General features: G+C 30.2%; 1 protein-coding gene across 9 annotated transcripts in view; it reads right to left on the reverse strand.

Annotated features, from left to right (window-relative positions):
* The window catches only part of LOC106074351 (uncharacterized), a 118,810-nt gene that overhangs the window by 14,292 nt on the left and 82,815 nt on the right, over nt 1-21,703 (reverse strand). For all 9 annotated transcript variants that reach the window (XM_056004660.1, XM_056004662.1, XM_056004666.1 and 6 more), the window contains 26 exons: nt 21,446-21,607; nt 20,613-20,755; nt 20,133-20,249; nt 19,921-19,993; nt 19,526-19,581; nt 19,197-19,352; nt 18,585-18,687; nt 17,685-17,906; nt 17,393-17,484; nt 16,843-16,935; nt 16,581-16,719; nt 16,430-16,492; nt 16,050-16,172; nt 15,604-15,898; nt 14,842-15,068; nt 14,549-14,651; nt 12,913-13,234; nt 12,070-12,205; nt 11,161-11,402; nt 9,305-9,384; nt 6,239-6,341; nt 4,762-4,915; nt 3,118-3,273; nt 2,759-2,891; nt 1,735-1,840; nt 581-675 (listed from right to left, as the gene is read on the reverse strand). In XM_056004660.1, the coding sequence (XP_055860635.1) occupies nt 581-675; nt 1,735-1,840; nt 2,759-2,891; nt 3,118-3,273; nt 4,762-4,915; nt 6,239-6,341; nt 9,305-9,384; nt 11,161-11,402; nt 12,070-12,205; nt 12,913-13,234; nt 14,549-14,651; nt 14,842-15,068; nt 15,604-15,898; nt 16,050-16,172; nt 16,430-16,492; nt 16,581-16,719; nt 16,843-16,935; nt 17,393-17,484; nt 17,685-17,906; nt 18,585-18,687; nt 19,197-19,352; nt 19,526-19,581; nt 19,921-19,993; nt 20,133-20,249; nt 20,613-20,755; nt 21,446-21,607 (3,694 nt within the window). The remainder of the gene's footprint in view (nt 1-580; nt 676-1,734; nt 1,841-2,758; nt 2,892-3,117; nt 3,274-4,761; nt 4,916-6,238; nt 6,342-9,304; nt 9,385-11,160; nt 11,403-12,069; nt 12,206-12,912; nt 13,235-14,548; nt 14,652-14,841; nt 15,069-15,603; nt 15,899-16,049; nt 16,173-16,429; nt 16,493-16,580; nt 16,720-16,842; nt 16,936-17,392; nt 17,485-17,684; nt 17,907-18,584; nt 18,688-19,196; nt 19,353-19,525; nt 19,582-19,920; nt 19,994-20,132; nt 20,250-20,612; nt 20,756-21,445; nt 21,608-21,703) is intronic.

Genomic DNA, 21,703 nt, shown 5'->3' on the forward strand with positions numbered 1-21,703 from the left:
CTAAATTATGTTTGTTTAAGACTTATGGAATAAGAAATATAGTCTTTATATGTTTCAATATTTGGTCATATTTTCTGTTTGTGAGCTATGATTTAGTGTTATATGGAAACGATTCAAAGATTCATGCTTTTCTTGGGGTAACATGCTTTCTCCTCAAAATGTATGGACTTTTTAAGTACTGACACCAAAGGATTGAAACTCACTCAGGTCACATGAATCACTATGTTCAATATAGACATTTATGTTCCAAACTTATTAATCCATTAATCTTTTGAGCTATATTCCTCAACAGCTTTATAAGATTATTTTTAAAACTACAATTGCATATCATGATCTAGACATTTTCATTAACTACTGTCTGAACATTACTTCAAATTATAGTCATTTTGTACACACACACACAGCATACAAATGTTTGCAGTTCTTTGTGAAAACTGTATTCTGTCCTTATATTCAATGTGAACATTTTATAGATTTTTAATTTTTGATTCAGAATAGAGGCCTACTTGTCATTCTAAAAACTACTATTTTTCTTTGATGTGCTAGTTAGACATGATTAAGTTAAGACATGACAGTCTACCTTGATCATACTGTAAATGATGAGATGGTTCTGTTGGTTCTGTAGTGTATTTCTTCATGACATTTGTATCCATTAAAGCTCCAGCTCTAAACAAACTGTATATTTAAAAGATAATTTTATTAAAAGCATAAAATGTATCCCAAGGATATTGTACTTTGAGATTATGTGAGAATCTGTGGCTTTATTCAGAATCCTAATAAATTCTAAACAATGAGATAACTGTGCTATGAACAGAAACACAAAATCATTGCTGCATTGATGGAAGCTCACAATCCAAGAAACTTTATTTATTCCTTTTCTAATGCACATTTAATAATAATAAATTTTATCCTTGAGGACATTAGTCTTATAATAGTACATTGCATAGGCCTACATTGAAACAATGAAATCTATATGATGATGATAAAATGATACCTTAAACTTTAAATAGTTTTAACACAACATATAATAATGAAATGATCAAATCAAAATGCAATTTTCTATGTAGTTCCAGTAAGAAATAACAGATTTTTAGAATAAAATAAACTGTAAATAATAAAATAATATACTTTCTTATTATTTTAATTGTTTTAGAATTTGTCTTTATGTAACTATGTTTAATTAAGTTCCCTTCAGTGAAATGCTATATAGTGGTGTACAAATGGACAAAATGTTTGCTAAACACTCCTTACATCATAACCTAACTGCAACATTTTAAAAAATAAATTTCTGACATCATGTATGAAGGGGATAAACAGCTACATTATCTTCTTTAAGTACTATAGCAGAATATATATGTAGGTAAAAGAACTGAGAAATGGTTTGTAATGTCAAACCTTCAAGTCTTTTACCTCTTCTTCAAGTTTTATAAAGCCCTAGAAACCCTTTTCTTTTGGATGCTATTTAAAAAAACAACAGCAATAGTATATTCTAGAATGCTTTATTTTAATTAATGGACATTCCCATTTTATACTAGCAGTATGCATCTAGACTTATAATCTAAGACATGATACAAAAAAAAGATGCTTTTGAAAGCGTTTTGAGGCCATCACAATTTTCTCCAGATAAAAAAGCATCACCATATAATCCATATAGCATTAAATTAGATTTTTGGAGCACATACATTTTCTAAACTAATAAGCAGCTAGTAACTATACAAAAGTAAAACTATTTACCTGAAGCAACCAGGGCTACAAAGAACACATCCAAACACGTGTTCTGCAGCTTTTTGAAGCCAGTGACCAATAGCATATTCAAATTTCTGGTACCAAATCATAGGACCTAATTAAAAATAATAAAAAGAAAAATCTAGAAAACTTTCTTATATTTCCAGGTTTGATATTATTTATTATAGCCAGAATACCCCCACACCTTTTTTCAGCTTCCAATAATCAGGCCACATACAAACATACCCTTATAACTGGTGAATTATTGTATCTGTTACAATCAACTAAACAGCCCTATGTTATTCTCTTTCCTTCTCTCTGGAGCCCCTAGTTGTTGTTTTCAACCTGCATATCTTCATTTCTCTAACAGAGACTTTCATTTATGATCTGATTTAGAGCAACCCCCATTATAATTCTAGATATAGATATTACACTCTTGGTTAGTTTAACCTTTTTTTTTCTTTTTGCATCTTTTAATCACACAGGAAGCAAAGCAATGTACAGTATTATACTCAGCATACATTTCTTTAGGCCATCAGTTTCAGGCCTAGAGGGAAAAATGCTTTCTCAGAAGGCCCCAGTTGAATGCCCCATTCCTCACACTACATTTATTTTGACACTATGCCCTATAAAAGTGTCAATTTATTTTTTAAATTGTAATTGTTTATAGAATGTAGAGAAAACACAGTGCCTTTCTCTCTCTCTTTCTAAAAAAAAATCCCAAAGAAATAGACCTAGATCCATCATTTTGATGATATTAGGCTAAGTAAAGCAAATATAAAAGTAGTTAACTTATGGAAAAAGAACAAAAATATGGTTTAACAAGAACCTATGTACAAAATGTATGCGAATCCCTTTGCTAGTGTAAGAGATCTCTTCATACATAAATCAGTTAGTGTTATTTTACAATATTATAAGATTATATGATAATTAAAGTAAATAATGCAGCTATCTTGATCAAGAATATAGTAATTTTTTTTCATAAAATAAATACTGCAAGAATAGCAACTAAAAAAACAAAAAGCTGAATCACCATTGCCGATTGGATGAATTCTACCACAAGCAGCTCCAACATTGTCATCTTTCATGCGGTCAAGTAGAATTTTGACAGCTCCAGGTGTAAAATCTGTATCTCCATCCAAAGCCAATAAAAATGTGTTGTGAGACTGAGGAACAACACGAATGAATTAGATAGCGGTAACCTTTCAACAGTCAAGATACATAGTCAGGGAAGGCAATGACCAGATAACAACATGAGTTAATAATGTTTGCATTCATTTTTGTAATCAGCTTGATGATATTAAATTTAACCAAATTTAGCCAAATAAGGAGCTAAACTGTTTCTGTCTCATGAGATTCAAGTTTCTAATGTGCTTTAATTAAATTTCTTACCCTTGCAGCTGCTTGTTCCCCAAGCAAATAATTAATTTCATGAATATTCAGACCAAATCCACCACGCCCGGCATCAATGTTTTTCATTTTCTCCAATAAGTCCTTCTTACAACTCATGATATGGCGGTAACCAAGGAGATAGTACATGTACATGACCTGTTAATTCAAAGTTACACAGAGAATATACTGACGAGCATTAATCAAAGTATGTTGATATTACATACTGTAACCATAGTAACCTACAATTGTTAACCCAATCCTACAGCACTGGAAAACTGAAACCTTATGTGTGGAATAAACCCATTTTATTTCAGCCAGTTAATTTTGTAAACAAAACTTAAGGAATTCATACTATAGAAATGATAAAAAGGTATTCTAAGTTATCTGATCAACATTTTGTTAGTTGTGGAGAAACAAATTCTAGTGGAATGAATGGGACAAGAAGTACAAGCACAAAGCTAGATTCTTTCATTTGAACCTTCTTAAGACCTGCTTTTTGGCAAAAAAGATGAAGCGGCCGATCTATCAGATGTGATGATTCCAACCACAAAATTGGCTAGCCAGTGCTTGTATCAGCCAATCAGAGTAGTTCTTTCTATTTTAAAACATTAGTAGTCTGTAATGGTAGCTTCCTGTGCTGTTTTATACGATAATTTGTTTGTAATGATTTTTGAAGTTTGCTAGTGACAGGTGAAAATGTTAACATGTCAGCAGGTGATATTGATGAAAGCAAACTCACTGATTCTGATTTTACTTACTCTGATAGCCTTAATAAAAATCACAGCAGTATTGAGGAAAACTTTAGATCTAAGTTTACACTACTACTAGATCTAGATGTCTATTCATGGTAACATGGTTTAGAGGTAAGGGTGAGGAGTTGGATAGAGAAAACCTATTTGAGTACCAAGGGATTAGCATTGATTATTTTATGTTCTTTTTACTATCAATTTAGTTCTAATGGTTGTCAGGGAGACTAAAAATATAAGCCAACTTTCTGATCAACAAACAGCTCAAAAGATCCCTGGGTCATAAATGGGTGGCTGTCACTGTGGCCAAAATGAAGGTGTTTGTTTCCATGGTACCAGGGATGGTGGTGAGAAAAGTAGTAAAATAATTTGATAGAAGAGTCTGAAAGGTCTCCATGTGCTTTGTTTCCAAAAACACAAGTATTAGGGCTTATTCAGGCCTAAAACTTCTTTAAAAACTCTTATCTTTTTAATTCTATTCTGTTTTTAAAAAAAATTTTGGGAAATTTATGCACATAAATTATGCAAATAAATTTATAGCTTATTTAAATAAATGTTAATATTTAAAATGGATTATATTAGATTGTATTAGTTCATTCATATCTCTTCAATAATATATATATATATATATATATATATATATATATATATATATATATATATAGTTTTGTGTATGTAAAGTAATTAGTTTATATGTTAGGAATTGTTTTGTAAGAGAAGTGCTTAGTTTGGAAAAAGTGCTCTGTCCTTTTGGCCCAAGACATGCTAAAAGGCTCAGTCTTAAGAGGGTTAAACACAAGATGTCAGTTATATATAATAAAAACATCAAATAAAATGTATGACTAAATGATTTTCCCTTTGTACTGAACAAGCTACAAAAGAAATGTAGACAACTAACCTGTGACCACCTCTTTCTGTTTCTTATCTTAGATACATCTTTCATATGAACAAAAAGAAGATTTTCTCCTGGCATCTGCCATATAAGCTGTCCACCATAGGGTGTAGGTATTTTCATGGGGGGGTGAACTTTAATAGGTTTTCCATGAACAGAGCTAGAAATGTAAAGCAAATAGTCTAGAACAAGAGTTACAGTCTTTGTTTTTTTTAATGTAATGCAAATTTTCTCTATCAGTACTTTCAAAAAAAAATATTTTCATTTCAATAATAGCCCTGACACATTAAAAAAAGAATTAATTAAGAGACCAGATATAAATCAACATCACTTAATCAATTCACAAGGATCAAGCATAATTAAATAAATCTACATTGTTGAAGAAAACAAAGTTGTTAAATTTTATTTAGGTATTGTTTAACATTATGGTATTATTTTCCATTAGAAATAATTTTGAACAACTAATGTAGAGCCTACATAGTAACAAGATTACAAAGAAAGTTTGTGTGTAAACACAAACTCAAAATCGGCCCCGGATTGTCCACCCAGGAAGGTAAAATGGCAGGTTGCAATATTTTCATAAAAAAAGAACATCAGAATGAAACTCTATCAAAGACAAATGACAGAGAAGAATGGAGAAAGAAGGTTGGCAGATCTTGCGTGGTGCCTCAACGGTCCAGCAGACCAAGGAATAGGTGAAAGTGAATGTGAAAGTTTGATGTGAACCTGGTCTAACTGAGGTCTTATAATGAATATCTAATTGATCTAATTGTTTTGTAAAAGGTCAATCTCTTATTCAAATCCTCAAGAAAAAAACATTTCCGTAAAAAAAAATAATAATTTTTCCTTTAGTTAGGTGTTCTATAGCTGTGGAGCAGCACTGCAGTTAAGGCAATAATATGAAAAACTACTTATTAATTGTTCTTTTAAAATTATATCCAACTAATATGCATACTAAATAGATTTATTCTCTTAAAAAAAAGTAAACATTTTTTGTGTAAATGTAGTAGTTTGTATGACAGAATTCAATACAAATGTAAAAAAAATATTTTTTTTACAAAAATCTAAGACCATTTGCGTAAATGTGTTAAAAATATGGTAACTAGTCATCTCCCCTACTAAAGAGCCTCCAGTGTTTGTTACTATTAATAGTGAATAGTTGTAAAAGTGGTATATTTTAATGAAAAAACTACTTGCATAAGTGATTTTAAGAAATGAGATTTTTTGCTTTCAGAAAAGAAAAAAGTAGCCTTTACATCTAAACTTTGAATGGTCTAAAATATTATGATGTCAGATTTTTCACTATTTTCACTATCTTTTTTTATAGTTTACAAGATCTAAACAGGACGGACAGACATTCCACACAAAACTAATAGCGTCTTTTCCCCTTTCAGGGACCGCTAAAAATGAATCAACTGAAATTTGTTAAAAATGTATTTTTGTGTAGCTCTTTAGTTAAGAGAAACATACAGTATTTACTGACCTGCATGCAACATCCATGCTTTTAACTAGATCTTTGACCCAACGGTTGGGAACTCTCCTATCAAAGTCATCCAGCTCCATGGCATCATCAAAAAATATGTGAGCTGAAATCAAAGAGTGCCTTACATTAAAGAGAAAACAGAGAAATATAAAAAAAAAATATTTTTACATATAAAAATATCCAGAATAGCAAGATATCCACATAAAGCTCTCATTTTATTTTTGGAAAGTTTATTTTCTAAGGTGCATATTTTACAAATTTCTAAAAAATTTCCTTTTATTTTTAAGTACGATAAATCATAAGATAAATGCTTATAAGATGACAATAAATCACATACTTAGATTAATATTTTTAAAAATGTGAACTTCGTTTTAATTTTTAAAAATAGGAACACATTAATGAGAGCCTTGCTTATAATTGCATAGACTCTGTAAAGAGGACATGATGCTAAATCTTAAATCTCTATTCTCAGCTTTAAAAAGGGTACAGTGGGGTCTGCAATACCATTATACCTTCTCACTTAGAGAGAGAGATACTGAATATTAGGAGTGCACAGGATAGTACTTTTTGATATTCGGCGGGAGCCGAATAGTAAAATATGATATTTGTCCGAAGCTGAATACCGGTACCTAAATGTTTTGAAAATGGCTTGTGTTGTTGAACATTTTGCAAAACTGTTAAATAACATATCTATATTCATGTTAATTTTTTTTGTCCTTTTATATACCTTATTGCTGTAAACTCTGTTACTGATTGATAAATTAATGCTTAACAGTATTTATAAACAGATAGGCCTAATTAACTAATCTGTGTAGCATGAGTGTGTTTATGTACGAGGCCAACAACTGTAAAGTGTGTGTGGGGAAGAGTCAATGTAAAATATGTAAGTGTATATTTAACTAGTTACTAATGTAAATCTCTCAAAAGTAATGTGCAATCTGGCTTGTATAGTGGGTGGAAGTATGTATTCAAGAATTTCAGACCTACAACTGATCACAAGGCTTGTAATTTAAGTCCAAGGACCGGTTCTGGTTCTAGCTTCAAGGGCTTAATACTGATAGTAGTTGTTTGATTATAGTTGGAATCTGAAGCGTTGTAGGTCAATATTTATTATTTCAGATTAATATATTTGCGGCAAACGATATTTTATTAACAGTGGGAACATCAATTATACCTATTTATTGTTTGAACCTTAGATGGTGCCGAAGCATAGATTTAATCGTAGTCTGTATGCCTATTATTGATATCTATGTTTAGATCTACAATTGTACAATCTGGTACAAACTTTGTCACATGTAAATTATGAGTGAGTCTGGTGTGAATGTACACTTTGGTTTCTTATAGTTATAATGTTTTTTGTTTGGTAATGCACAAATTGTAAGACAAATTTCCTTACGGATAATAAAGATTATTATTATTATTATTATTATTAAGAGTATTAGGAAAACCAACTATAGAAGAAAAAAAACTCATCAACACCCTCGGCCTACCAAAAAAACATAAATAGACTGTGTTTGACTGATTTTAACAACCTGGTCAGATAGACGTTGTGGGTCTATAGATACACATCTAGTCCTATTGTAGTGTGTATAGTTAATGGTGTTGACCATCACGCGTTGTTTTTTTTTCCTTGGGCATATGCAATAGTGTTGAGTGGTCAGGCAAAAAAAGATAACACATTGGCATGGTCAGTCAAGCATTTAGATAAATTATATCCGTACACTAGTTACAGAGGTCAAGTGTTTCTTAAGGTTCCAGCAAATTTTTTCTTTGTTTGCTAGATTTAATTATGGTGCTTTAGATCAACTTATTTTCTGCGATTTAAAAATTTAAAGTTTCCTTTATATATTAAGTCAATAGAATTAAACAATGAAATTAGCTTTCTTTCTAAAGGTTTTAATATAAGGCAAAATTGAGATTTATATCCAAGTAAGCAAACTAGGCATTCGTGAAGAGGTGTGGCCTGTAGTCCAGCCACATGATTGTGATTAAGCAAACTCATTGTGCGGTTACCCCTATAGAGGTGTGGCTTGAAGTCCAGCCCCTAATTAAGATTCACTACCAAGTAAACAAACTCAGTTCCCTCACGTGACCTCTAGAAAGTACCTATGTCCATCGTGTTTAACTTGTCTATCAATGAACTCAATGTGATGGACTAAACAAATAAAAGGGGGTGGGAGTTGTTCATCTCTGCCCTTGTTACATGTGTAGAGATGTGGCTTGAAGTCCAGCCCCCTAATAAAGATTCTTCTCCAAATAAACAAACTCAGTCCTCTCATAAGTTGTGACCTCTAGACAGTGTCAACATGTTGACATCTCGGCTTAATGTGGTCAACCATATATCAATGAACTCAATGTTATGAACTAAAAAACAATAGAATGTGGGGGTTGTTCATCTCTGCCTCTGGAGATATACCCGCACATCTAGACAGACGTGACAGAGTTAAGGAATATTACATGTTAACTAGCCCACTCAAAGGTCAAAAAAAAATTTATAATGTGTCAGCCATCGCTGCTATGTATGTAATGCGAATTTATAATGTAAAGTTTTATGTCTATTTAGATTAACACGTCTTGTCTTTGTACTAAAAGATGTTTGGTGCATGTTCATAGTTTTAAAAGCACTTTCTTTTATTTGAAACATAAATGTTAATGTATTTCAGAACTGACATTATTGAATCATGTTCAATTTATGAACGTTGGCATTGAGATTTAGTTTGATGACATTTGACGGTTCCCTTCATAAAGTATTAAACTTCTTCTTCAACATCTTTTATCAGCGTCGACTACCCTTATATTGTTGGCTTTTTGCCTGCGTTGTTTCGGTATTTCAGTGTTACCTCCATTTGACTTATCTGAAAAAGCAGAGGCGCCTAACAATATTGATACAAATATAGGTACTACTAGTTTTTACTATCCAGCTAACTATTCGGCAATGATATTCAGCAGAAGTTGAATATCGCGGAATAGTGAAAAATTGCTAAATATTCTACCAAAGTGACGATCCGGTGCATCCCTACTAAATATATCTTTTTTAAGTTACACAATGATTAATTCTAAACATACCCTCAAAGTTATAAAAGTCTGGATCATTGCCTCCAACCTTTTCATTGGCTAGTTTTCTGATGTACTGATCTCTATCCAGCCTGAACAAAAAAATTAATTGTTCACAGACTTGGCAAATTTTAGATCTATAATCCAAAATGGACCACTAGGAAATACAAATCTAAAGGAAGGGGAAGGCTAGGTTAGACAACTGACCTCCCCCCTTCAGATTTTCAGGGAGAAAGTACCTGATTTGTTTCAAAGGATCTGAGAAAATTTAAATATATATATATATGATGATTATAAATTATATTTTTTAAAATCTATTATGACTATAGATTGACAACCAACCCCTTTATCTAAGAATCCGAGAGTTAAGCAGTTTTATAATAAAGAAATGAATTTCAAGAACAAATATATAATTACGTAAAGAAATAAATATCGTGAGAGAAAATGGATGCAACCAGATCAATTGTTGGTTTCTGTGCCTTGAACCAGGGCAGTCAATTCTGGAACAGCAAACTTTACAGTATGCACAGTCTATCACTTTATTGTCTTATCTTGGGCTATTTCCTCCCACATACTTTCTATGAAGCTACAGTCCTAAGTCTTTAAGAATTCTTTAATCTGGCATGTTAATGACATGTCTGAGCCAACATAATGCATAGATAGGTACTGTGTATATGATGTGAATTTGCCAATTTCAAGACTTTCTGGTTAGAAGATATATTTTCTTTCCAGGAGATACACATGATGCATAGAAGGCAAAGCATATGGAATTGATTCAGTCTATGAGCTTGACATATATATTGACCAGCTCTCACTGCCAGAAAGTAAAGTACTCACAACAACTGAAATTGTAAAACAGCATTTCAGTTGACAGGTAAGTCAATACTTGAACTACCTTAAGGGTTTGATTTCCAATGTATTTCTCTTTTTTTTCTGTAACATCCTTTGCAAGAATTTAGGTCTTGATGAGAATGATTGTAAGCCTAAAGTTTTGTGATGCAGTGGCCACTGAACTTAAAATTCCTTTGCAGCCCTGCTTGGGGGAGATCATGAGCAAACAGCCATTACCTAAACAGGATTTGCTGTTGCTTTAATTTTTGGCTTTAAGTTGAGAAAGTTAAAAAGCTTTTAATCTATGGATTTATACTACATCATCTAGCCAATTAAAAGCATTGGAAACAAAAAAAGAAAGTGCCCAGTCGTGTCGGAGCCAAAAGGCATCTTTGTTCACCTCATTCTTGATGCACAAAGACCTATGGAGATGCTATGCTAATATACAATCTTTTCATATTATTTACAAAAGCATTTTTCTCAAATTCAAATAAAAAATGTTCTGGACTGACCCTTGTATGGAACTTAAGGTTTTAAACTTTTTTCTTTTCTAATGATTTATGTAATTCCAATTCATTATTTCTTGAGGAAAGTTTTCAAAACTTTTCAAATATTTTTTTTAAAAGGATTTATGTAATTACAATTATAAATTCAACAATATTCCTTGAGGAATGGTGTCAATTACATTATAAATTATAATAATGCTTGAAATACTAAAATAAAAATTAGGACACTTTTTTTTAATTTACACAATTTCAAATCAAATAGAAAATAGTTTATAAAAACAATTTCACCATAAAAGCAATAAAGGTGATTGAAATTAGTAGAGACTGTTCAATGTTTAGTTCCAATGTCGAAAGTACAATTTATCTATAAATTTTGTGATAGTAGCAATCTATGGAGAGGTTATCTCATTCAGCCTGTACTTATTTTAAGATATGGTTTACTGCAACAATGGATGAGCTATTCTATGAAAAATGAACAGGTAAGGTAATTATAGTTGAAATAAAATAAGTACAAAAATATTTCTAGATGACCTGTGCAAAGATTTCAAGAGCTGAATCATCTCCTGCCTAGTCTCATGCCACATTGTGGCACATGCATACAACAAAGGTACATCTGGGGATCTGTCTGCCTGTGCTGGACCTCTAAAGCTATCATTAGATATGCCAGTCTCCATAGTCTCATCACTAGCTTGTCGACTGTCCTCAACATCACTGCCTATTTCATCTTCTTCAAAATCCTCATCTGATGTCTTCTTTCTTTTAAAACCTTTTAGCTAAGATATACAAAGAAATCATAACTGTGTAATTTAGATACTCAGAGATTAAAAAAACAACACACCTTAAGCAAATATAAAAGATTTTAAAATTTTTTTTTAGACAATATCCTATTGTTTTTAAGACTGTTATAGTGATATTCATGTTTTAAAAGTAATTAAATGGTCAGTTTTCATTTTTCCAACAGTAATGAAAAAATGGACAACTAGCTTAAAATGTTCATTGTATGTGTTTATGTGTTTTAAATGTGTTATATATATATATATATATATATATATAAAGTTTTTTGACAACATGGATAGCTATGATTAGAGAAAATATTTTTTTTCAATTTGGATCATAAATTTTTTCCTACATCTAGTCTAGATCTAGATCCTGAAGCCTTTCCACAGTTGGTTAGTTTTATATTAATTTTTCATATTTGAATATTAAATTAACTTTTGTTTTATAATTATTAATTTTTGAGGATTAATTCCATTTCTAAATGCGGAAAATAATTCTGAAATCAAAGAGTTAAGCTAAATAAAATTAAAAAAACTGAATAAAGCAATATTAAGGAATTATTCCATATAATGATGAAAAAAAAAGTTAATAAATGCCACTTTTCTATTAATTAATATCAAGTATATAAACATAAAAATAATGTTTCCAAACAAAAATACTTGCCTTGTAGAATTTGCCAATAACTTCCCCCTCATCATCCATTTTTATGATTTCTTCAACCTTCATTGGATGACGTTTGCGATTTAACATAATATTCTCTGTTGTTAGTATTCCACAATATGATGGGTTTAAAAATAGTCTGAAACATGAGATTTTCAGAGATGTAATTCAGCATAAAAAGGTCTGCCTAAACAATAAGCTCAAAGCATGTCATTAAAAATATTTTCCTATTTAAAACAGTTTTTGAAATAGTTCTTGATCAGGACAAAATCCAATTATCAATTCATAATTTTAGATCTATAATGGGATGTGTGGCAAAGACCACTTGGCTAGGTATAAAATGGGCTCAAGTTTGAATTCTGACTCAAGCAGAGTTGTGTTTGCTGGGCACCCAAAGGCAGCACAGAAACCACCCAGATACTCCCTCCCCCACACTGGTCCATAAAAGAGATTGGACCATAGCGCTCTGAACATGGTTAAGGATGTAAGTTGTGCTATATGAAAGCCATTCATGTAGTAAATACAAAAAGTTTAAAAGAGAAAAAATGTTGTGGTGTCAGAAGAATTATTTTGATTTTTGAACCCCAAAGGAAGCTGATTTCACTCGCCAACTCTAGGTCTACTCCCTTGTCAAATACTGTTCCTAGAGAAGAAGTATTATCCTTACATTAGATAAGTAAATATTAAAAATTTTACATCCTAAATTGAAAAGGGGAACTTTCAAGTGTTAAGTTGTTTGTAAAAAATAAATTATAAAATGTTTTTTTATCACAAATATCTAACAATGAAATTGTATACATTAGCATATAAAACTGTGAATCAAAGACTAATGAAAATGCTACTGACCTTTCCATGTTAGCTGTTCTATCTTTCTGAGGTCTCCAAATATATCTAGTTAGGATGAGAAGAGAAAACCACCAGCCAATCCCAAACAATATGTGCCACCATTTGGCTACTGTGATTAATGATGACATGGTGAGAGGCATAGGAGAACTTGCTGGAGGATCTACCATTATTATACTTGAAACAGAAGTCAGGAAATTGTATTGGTTGTTGAGAGCAAATACACCTATGGCTGCAGGGGTGGCAAATGTCAAAGGGATAGTGAGTGAAGGTATCTGCATCTGAAACATGCAGGCACCAAATGACAAGTAGAATGCCACAAATGCTGGGGAAGAATTGAAAAGAACAATAAAAGTATTTTTCTTTTTTTGGTGGAAGTATTGAAAATAACAATAAAAGTATTTTTCTTTTTTTGGTGGAAGTATTGAAAATAACAATAAAAGTATTTTTCTTTTTTTTTGGGGGGGGGGGGGGGGGGGGGTGGTTTCTTCTTGGATATTAAATTAGGTTGCTTATTGGATGTTAAATTGGGTTGCTTATTGGATGTTAAATTGGGTTGCTTATTGGATGTTAAATTAGGTTGCTTATTGGATATTAAAGTAGATTGTTTATTGGATGTTAAATTAGGTTGTTTATTGGATATTAAAGTAGGTTGTTTATTGGATATTAAAGTAGATTGTTTATTGGATGTTAAATTGGGTTGTTTATTGGATGTTAAATTAGGTTGTTTATTGGATATTAAAGTAGATTGTTTATTGGATGTTAAATTGGGTTGTTTATTGGATGTTAAATTAGGTTGTTTATTGGATATTAAAGTAGATTGTTTATTGGATGTTAAATTGGGTTGCTTATTGGATGTTAAATTAGGTTGCTTATTGGATATTAAAGTAGATTGTTTATTGGATGTTAAATTGGGTTGTTTATTGGATGTTAAATTGGGTTGTTTATTGGATGTTAAATTAGGTTGTTTATTGGATATTAAAGTAGATTGTTTATTGGATGTTAGATTAGGTTGCTTACTGTATCTTAAATTAGGTTTCTTATTGGATGTTAGATTAGGTTGCTTATTGGATGTTAAATTAGGTTGATTATTGGGTCTTATATTAGGTTGCTTATTGGATCTTAGATAAGGTTGCTTATTGGGTCTTTAAGTATCTTTCTTTTTTGTACTTTAAATTATGTTTTTTTATCGTTGGCATGTTTCTTCTTTCTGGTTCTTAAAACATGTTTTTTTTAATCTTAAAGTATGAATATAGAAAACTAAATAATTAAGTGCTAAATATTTTATTAGAAGAATAAATCACTAGTTTGCAAATTTAACATTTACTTGCAGTATTCAACTATTTAATAATCAGATGTTTTTATCATTTCAAAAAAGAAAATTCACATTGTTAACCTTTTTTTTTGTCAGTTAAGATATTTAAAAAATATCTTAATTTCACATTAAGCTGTTTCTTTATTAACAAAAATGATTTAAATTAAAATATTTATTTTCATATTAAAAAAAAAAGATTTTTCTCATGTTTCTGACAGAACAAACAATGTAAGCAAAGCTTTACAAAATCCAGTTGTATTTCTATGTTGCTGATTTCTTTGAATGCAGACTATGAAGTAGCACACATTGCACAGTATTACTTACGTGAAATACATAAAGTTATGACAGCAGATACATCTAAAATAGGGAATTTGGAATGCATATGCTGGAAAGTATCTACATAATCAAGTTCAGTTAGTTGATAACCCTGGAAAGAAACAAAAAAGGCACATTACGCACAAATCATAAATAAATCTTGAGGCAATAGTTTAAAAAATTATCTTTTAAAAAATAGTTTGCATTTGAAAAGTAAAATTAAAAAAAAAGCAACTTTTTACTTTATAATTTATACACAAATTTAAATATAGATCTAAAAGAAGTTAAAAAAATAAGCTTACCAGCCAAATTGTTAGGCCAATTTTAAATAAGAGAGAAACCAAATGCGGAAAGTGTCTGCCTTTTTGAAGCTCAAATCTCATTTTTAAAACTGCATTTTTAAACCAGTTTCTATTTTTTAGCTCACAAAAGAAACGCCCATCTACAAAGTTCTCCCAGTGACCACAAGAAACCAAAAGAAGAGCAAATACTATCTCTATAACTCTTGATGGGTGATTGTTGATGCTATCTGAATACAATGAAAGTAGACAATTATAAACTAATAAAAATTTTGATTCATTCAATGAATATTATCCAAAAAAGAACAGATATAGTTAAGTATTTGTACTGTTTCTTTACACTATCCCTCCTTCACTGCAATATTTATTTTAATGCTCATTTTTTACTTTTGTATCAAATAATGTTTGAAACTAATATTTGAATATAAATAGTGAATTTAGGCAATGCAACAGCCACTTTAAGGAAATGTTTAACAATCTATTATAATCTTCAAGCAAATGACTGCTCTCTTTTTGTGTCACACTTTAATTTCTATGCCATATTTTGTTTGAAGGATCAATGTTTGCATTGCTTTTTATTTCATTTTGTAGTAACCCAATCTGCAGGGTTTTCTACTGAATTAAACGTGTTATACATGAGATCAATGTTTGCTTACATTTAAGAGACTCACACAATTTGGAAATAGGAGTGAGGTCATAAAAAGCATATCTTATTGCTCAATAAACTGACTCATATTTAAAAATTTAATGCTAAATTTGATTTACCTGTAAACAAAAAATCCAAAAAGATGCTCAGAGGAATAACAGTCAACTGAAAACCCATAGCTACAAAATCAAACAGTATCCTGACTGCCTTTCTTTGTGGACTGCTACTTTCACACTCAACGCATGTGTTGCGGGAGGCTTGAAAATCCCCTTCAGACATACTAAACTTCAAGATGGAGGGAATGATAGCAACTCCAGACAACAACATAAGTCCCCTGATAGGATCCACATATTTCAGAACTCGAAATACCAGCAAAGAAAGACCTACAGAGTGAAGACTTTCCATAAGAGTCACCTGTTTAATAATAATAAAAAAAGATGATATTTTAGAGTACATTACTGTAGTCTTTGTCATAAACATTAATATAGTACTTTTGGCTATTGACAGAGCACTGCTTATAAAAAAATGTAAAAAAAAACAATAGTTAGTAACCATAAATACAAACCCATATCCATGTCCAAACAGAAGGAGACTTGTAATTCCCAAAGCATAATTTTAGTACAGTGATGATCCACCAAAGTATGTTAGGTATACACATTGCAAATACCAAATACAGTTTGGAAAATTTCTTCAAATATAAAAGTAAAAATTTGTAAGAAAACAAAGACAAGAAGTACATATTTCATGACAAGATTTTTGCTAACATACAAAAAGTTACACAACAGATGTATTTTTGGCAACATTTGCTTTTGAGTTAGTCTCATATAAATAAATAAATTACTACTTAAATGCCAGAGCTCTTTATCTTACTAACATTACCTTTCAATCCGTTTTTTTTTTAATATTTAAAAAACAAAGTGCTAATAAATGATAATAAAAAACAACCTGTCTTGCATCTTTATCTTTTTTGTCAACTGTCATGTTTTTTATTGCTATCATCAGGCTTATCTGTTAAGGAAAAATAAATAAGGTCTGAAATGAGAACATAAATGCACTATGTCTAGAAATGTAGGAGTAAAGATAAATAGAGTTATACCTTTTGACAAGTCAAGGCAGCAAAGATCAGAACTAGAAGTAAGATGTAAACAATAAACTTGAGGACCATCAAAACAGGCTGTTCATGAACATCATTCTTCTCTTCTTCTTCAGTCAGCTCTTGTGAGATGTCCCAAGGCCTAACAGAGAGACAGACATAGAGAGAGCAATGATGCAGTCTTCACAGCTATCATGTGTCTTAGTCTTCTACTGAAACATACATGAAGACCACTAAAACAAAGATGAAGACAATTAAAGCATACTTTTTATCTGACTTGTTTTCAGACTCAACTGGTATTTTCTCAAATGTCTGATCACTGCTGTCATCAGAATCCTCATCTTCATCCTCTTGGGTACTTAAAAAAAATCATGAACAAACAATTAGTACATAAGATCAGAAAAAATATAGACAAACCTTTTAAGCAAAAAATAATTTCACACGACAAAAATGTCCTAAGGACAAGAGCAAAGAGAAACAAAAGAAATGAAATGAAGTTGAACTGAAACAACTTGAAGAAAGGATTACAAAAGAAAAGAGAAAATGTTAATAGAGAAACACATAATCTTTCATGCTTAAGTAGCAATAGAAGGCATACAAGATCAAAGATGAAAAAAAAAAGCCTTTAATGCTATCAATAAATATTTTTTTTTACAAAATTTAATACACTTTATTTATTAAAATCATAATTTACATGTCAATTAAACTACTACACATTTTGAAAAAGAGATTTAAAAAAATATGTATAAACTTTATGTTAATTAAATAATAAGAAAAAAAACAACAGAATACTCGAGCCATGATTTTGTTCTTACTCTCTACTAGAGCTTGAATGTTTTGACATATTATAGTCACCATCACTGACATTTGATGCTGGTGTTTGAACTTCTGTTATAGTGTCCAAATGCTGTAGGGAAAAATAAAGTAAATATGTATTTATCTACATTAGATGTACTATTGGTTACATTGCTTAAAGAAGTCTATGAGACTTGTAGGTTGTTTAGGATGTAATAGACTGATTCTAGGATGAAATTTAATAACCTCAAATTCTAAATCACAATTTAAAAAGATGTATATCTTTTAAAAAGAAAAACGTTTATATCTCACACGTCCATCCACATCGTCTTGAGAGAAACGCATAAATTCTTTTGCCATTTTATCCCTATGTTCTTTCAATAGGCGTTCTTTCTCCATCTTTTGAAGTTGTTCTTGTCTTTCCTTTTCTAATCTTTCCATTTCTAACTTTTTCAGCCTCTCCATTTCCTGCTGCCTTCTTAATAAATGTAATGAGTCTTCTAAAGCTTTCTTCACATTTTCTTTCATGAAGATCTGGAAAAAACAAAACAAATGTTAACAGATTATTGTTTTGTAAATGCCAAAGTATTTGCTTATTTATATAAGATGCCGACCTCTTTGGAAATATGTTTACATCCTAGCAAAAGCTTCCTACAAGATTACAGGAGTTGAAATAGTTATGGTTTGAACTGTGGATTATCATGAAATGCAAACCAAATGAAGAGGTAGCAAATCATAATATTTAAAAATAAATATAAGTAAACAATTCATACAAATGAAGAATGGATACTATTTGTTTAGAATAAATAGTTCAAACTCTATTTGAGTAAAAAATTATATAAGCTACATCAAAAGCTATATGATTGAAATGGTGGATCTTATTTGCCCATGTTACATTTTGATAAGGCTGGGACTGCTATAAATAGCAAGAATTTCATATATGTCTAAAACTTTTTCTTTGAGGTACAAATCTATGTAATATAGAGAAGTAAATGGATAGAAACAGAAGCAACAGTTTTTACATTAACTATTATTTAGATCATAAAACTGGATCCTAAACCTAACCGAAATTGTTAAGAAGATATTGCACTTGATAGATCTCTATCTACTTAATACAGCCACACAAACAACAACAATCTATTCATTTAAGATTAATATTTTCTGTGAACCAAACTAAGTGAAAATATTCAATAAAGAAATAAAAAAATGTACCTGAGTTTTCCCAATTTTGAAAGTTGAGGCCTCAGCTAGAACTGTTTCTAAAATGTCATCAGCTAGTTGATCTTTGGTGGGATTAGTCACAAGATCCTTGAATCTAGTAATTAAAAAAAGAAAACTAATAATAATTTTTAAAAAGTTTGTTTTTGTTAAGAGGTCATATCACACAACAGGATCAAACCTTCTTATCCTTACTTTCATGCAAGGTTTGGTTCTATCATGATGCTACCACTGTCATAAACGAATCAATTATTGAACCTGCAGAATTACTAAATACTTCTAAAAATATAAATAAATAAATACTGCAAGGTCTTAAGAGAATTCTTTAATTAATAGAGAATAAAATAGCCAATAAAAAATTTTTTTTTAAGAAGTTGATTTTAATAATTTTTCAATTCTAACATTTCTATTTCTCATTTACAAAAAAAAAAAAAAAAAATTGCAAAGAAAGAATTAGTGCTGTTCATTTGCAACACACATAAGTCAATCATCTTTTTCTTTTAATTACATAAACCCTTTAATAGTGTTTTTAACCTAACTTATTACTGAACTAGTAACATTATCTGAGTATCATGAATATATAAAGTTATAATATAGAATACTCACTTTTGTTCAAAATCAGTTACAGGCATTCGAACAGGATAACCAAATCCAAAAGTTCTAATTCTGGCAGCTTCTTTAACACCATTGTATTGTAGCTGAACTCTGACCTGTTCATCTATGAATTCTTTTGGTTTCTGCTTATCATTTGGTTTGATGCATCTATCATCAAAGCAACAACAAAACAAAAAAGATTTACACAAAATTAAAAAAATAAATATATCTGTAATAAAAGAAACAACAACTGATACTTACAATATATATATACATATATCTTTATTTATTAATTCAATTATATAAGTCTATACTATATATTGATGCAAATAAAAACGTACCTGACAAAATATGGATCTGCTTGTTTCATAGCATCAATCAAATCTTGTAATGAATGCTAAAAACAAAACAAAACATTATGATTCAAATCCATTTAATTATTTCAATACAATTTTCTAAACTTGTATAAACATTTATCTGCAATAGTATTTAAAAAAATTATTTATTCAATAATCAATTGAAGTCAAATGGTGTTGCACTTTCAAATTGTTGTTTTTAAACATCTGACAGTTGTTTCTTTTTAAGGTAGAAATCAATTGAAAACATTCTGCTATTGGATTTCAATGAGTATCAAATGTTAAAAAATATGTTTGAATAGTAAAGTAGATATGTGTCACCTCTTTAATGGTTCTATAAATATATGTTAAAGTATTTATTATATGACTGAATGATTTACCTTAAAAAATTTGACGTGTGTGTTACGTTTAGCCATATCTAAAGATCTTATACCAGGAGGCCTGTCACCAAATCTTTTAACAAAAACAGGTTAGAAAATTAAAAAAAAAAATATATATATATAGGTCTATATATATATTCCTAAACAATACTTTTTAATGTCATTTTTTTTTGTTTTAAAGAAATAGAACCAATCATATATAAATATCTCACCTTTGATCAAGAGTTGTTTTTCTTGACTGATTTATGCTTTGAGATAAATTAGTGTCAGTAATCACATGCCGCTGCTTGGAATTTGGTTTTCGAGATCCTCTAAAGTTAAACTGTGACCTGAGAATTATATAAAAAGTTAAACTATTTAATAGGCTTTATTTTAAAAAAGATATTTATATAAATTTTAAGCAAATTAACCATGTAAGTAATATGTCAAATCAAAGGCACTTGTGCTCAATAATACCCAGTACAATGAATACTTTTTTCCTCAAATTTATCAATTGAGCTTTCAAAAACAATATTTAAAAATACAGATTTTTGGTACTTTTCCCCTGATGGTTGGTGAAATAATGGCAATCTCTTTCCTTTAAACTTTGTTTTTTAAATACAACATTTTTCATAGGTAAAGAACTCTGTAAAATAACTCTGCCCCAAAAGATGTACAAAATATATTACAATTATATTAATTACACTAATTACATAGAAATAGAGCCAGTGTGGCTTTCTTGGACTGTAAACAGATCTTGAATGAGTGTATTCTCACTTGACTTAAGACACTCTAGGGTATCGTCACTCAATGTGTCTCTATTCTTTTGAATGAAGGACACAGCACTATAGTACACCTGGAATAAATTTAGACACATTAATAACCTTTTTATAAACCTAATTTTTTTTTGTTGGTTTAAATGAAGAGAAATTTCCCTTTGAAAAGCTTAGCTCCTGTATTAATTATAATCTTTAGTATCTTAAAGGAACAATGTTAATAATTATGTTTAACAAAATAATTTAACATTACTAAACAGCTAGAATACAATTTTTATTTTAAAAAAATGCATAAACTACACAACTCATTCATAAACTCTACGTTCATATATCAATAATCACATTAAAATATTTCAGAATTGGACAAAGAGAAGTAATCTTTCATTTAATTAATTATTAACTAAGGGGATGACTTTTTGTGTCTTTTAATATTTTTCATTGGTAAAGGTAACAAGCTAAAGCTTGGTAGAGACACATTTATTATTCAATACACTAGAACACATTAGTACAAGTGATCCATCTTTCCTAATGCCATTAGAGAATGGAATGGGTTGCCTGAATCAGTCAGAAAAACCAATGACTTAGCAGAGTTTAAGTCATTGATTAACATCCATGACTAGATTGACGCCTCAAAAGCGTAGGACATAATTATCTTCTTTTTTGAAATAACGTCTTTAATATATAAGATAAAATAAAAATCAATTTAAGAGTTGATTTTATCATTTTAAGATCTATTGCTCTTTCTTAAAGATGTTTCTCTGTACACATACCTTGCCAGCAAAGTGCACAATACCAAATTCTGGAGTATTGTTAGCTGATGGCTCAAAATGAGGATCTTTGTCAAACATTTTCTTCAGCTTTGTTACCAGTTTGTTGTCATCAGAAAAATCTATTCGAGAGTCTTCATCAATCATTGCCAGAATACCATTTCTCTTTAAATGAGAAAGTTTCAAAATGTTGAAAAAAACAAAACAACTGTATTCATACACACAAGAATATTTTTCTATTAATGCCAAAGTATTGAGTAT

This window comes from Biomphalaria glabrata, chromosome 11 (genome assembly GCF_947242115.1).
Source record: "Biomphalaria glabrata chromosome 11, xgBioGlab47.1, whole genome shotgun sequence".
Lineage (NCBI taxonomy): Eukaryota > Metazoa > Mollusca > Gastropoda > Planorbidae > Biomphalaria > Biomphalaria glabrata.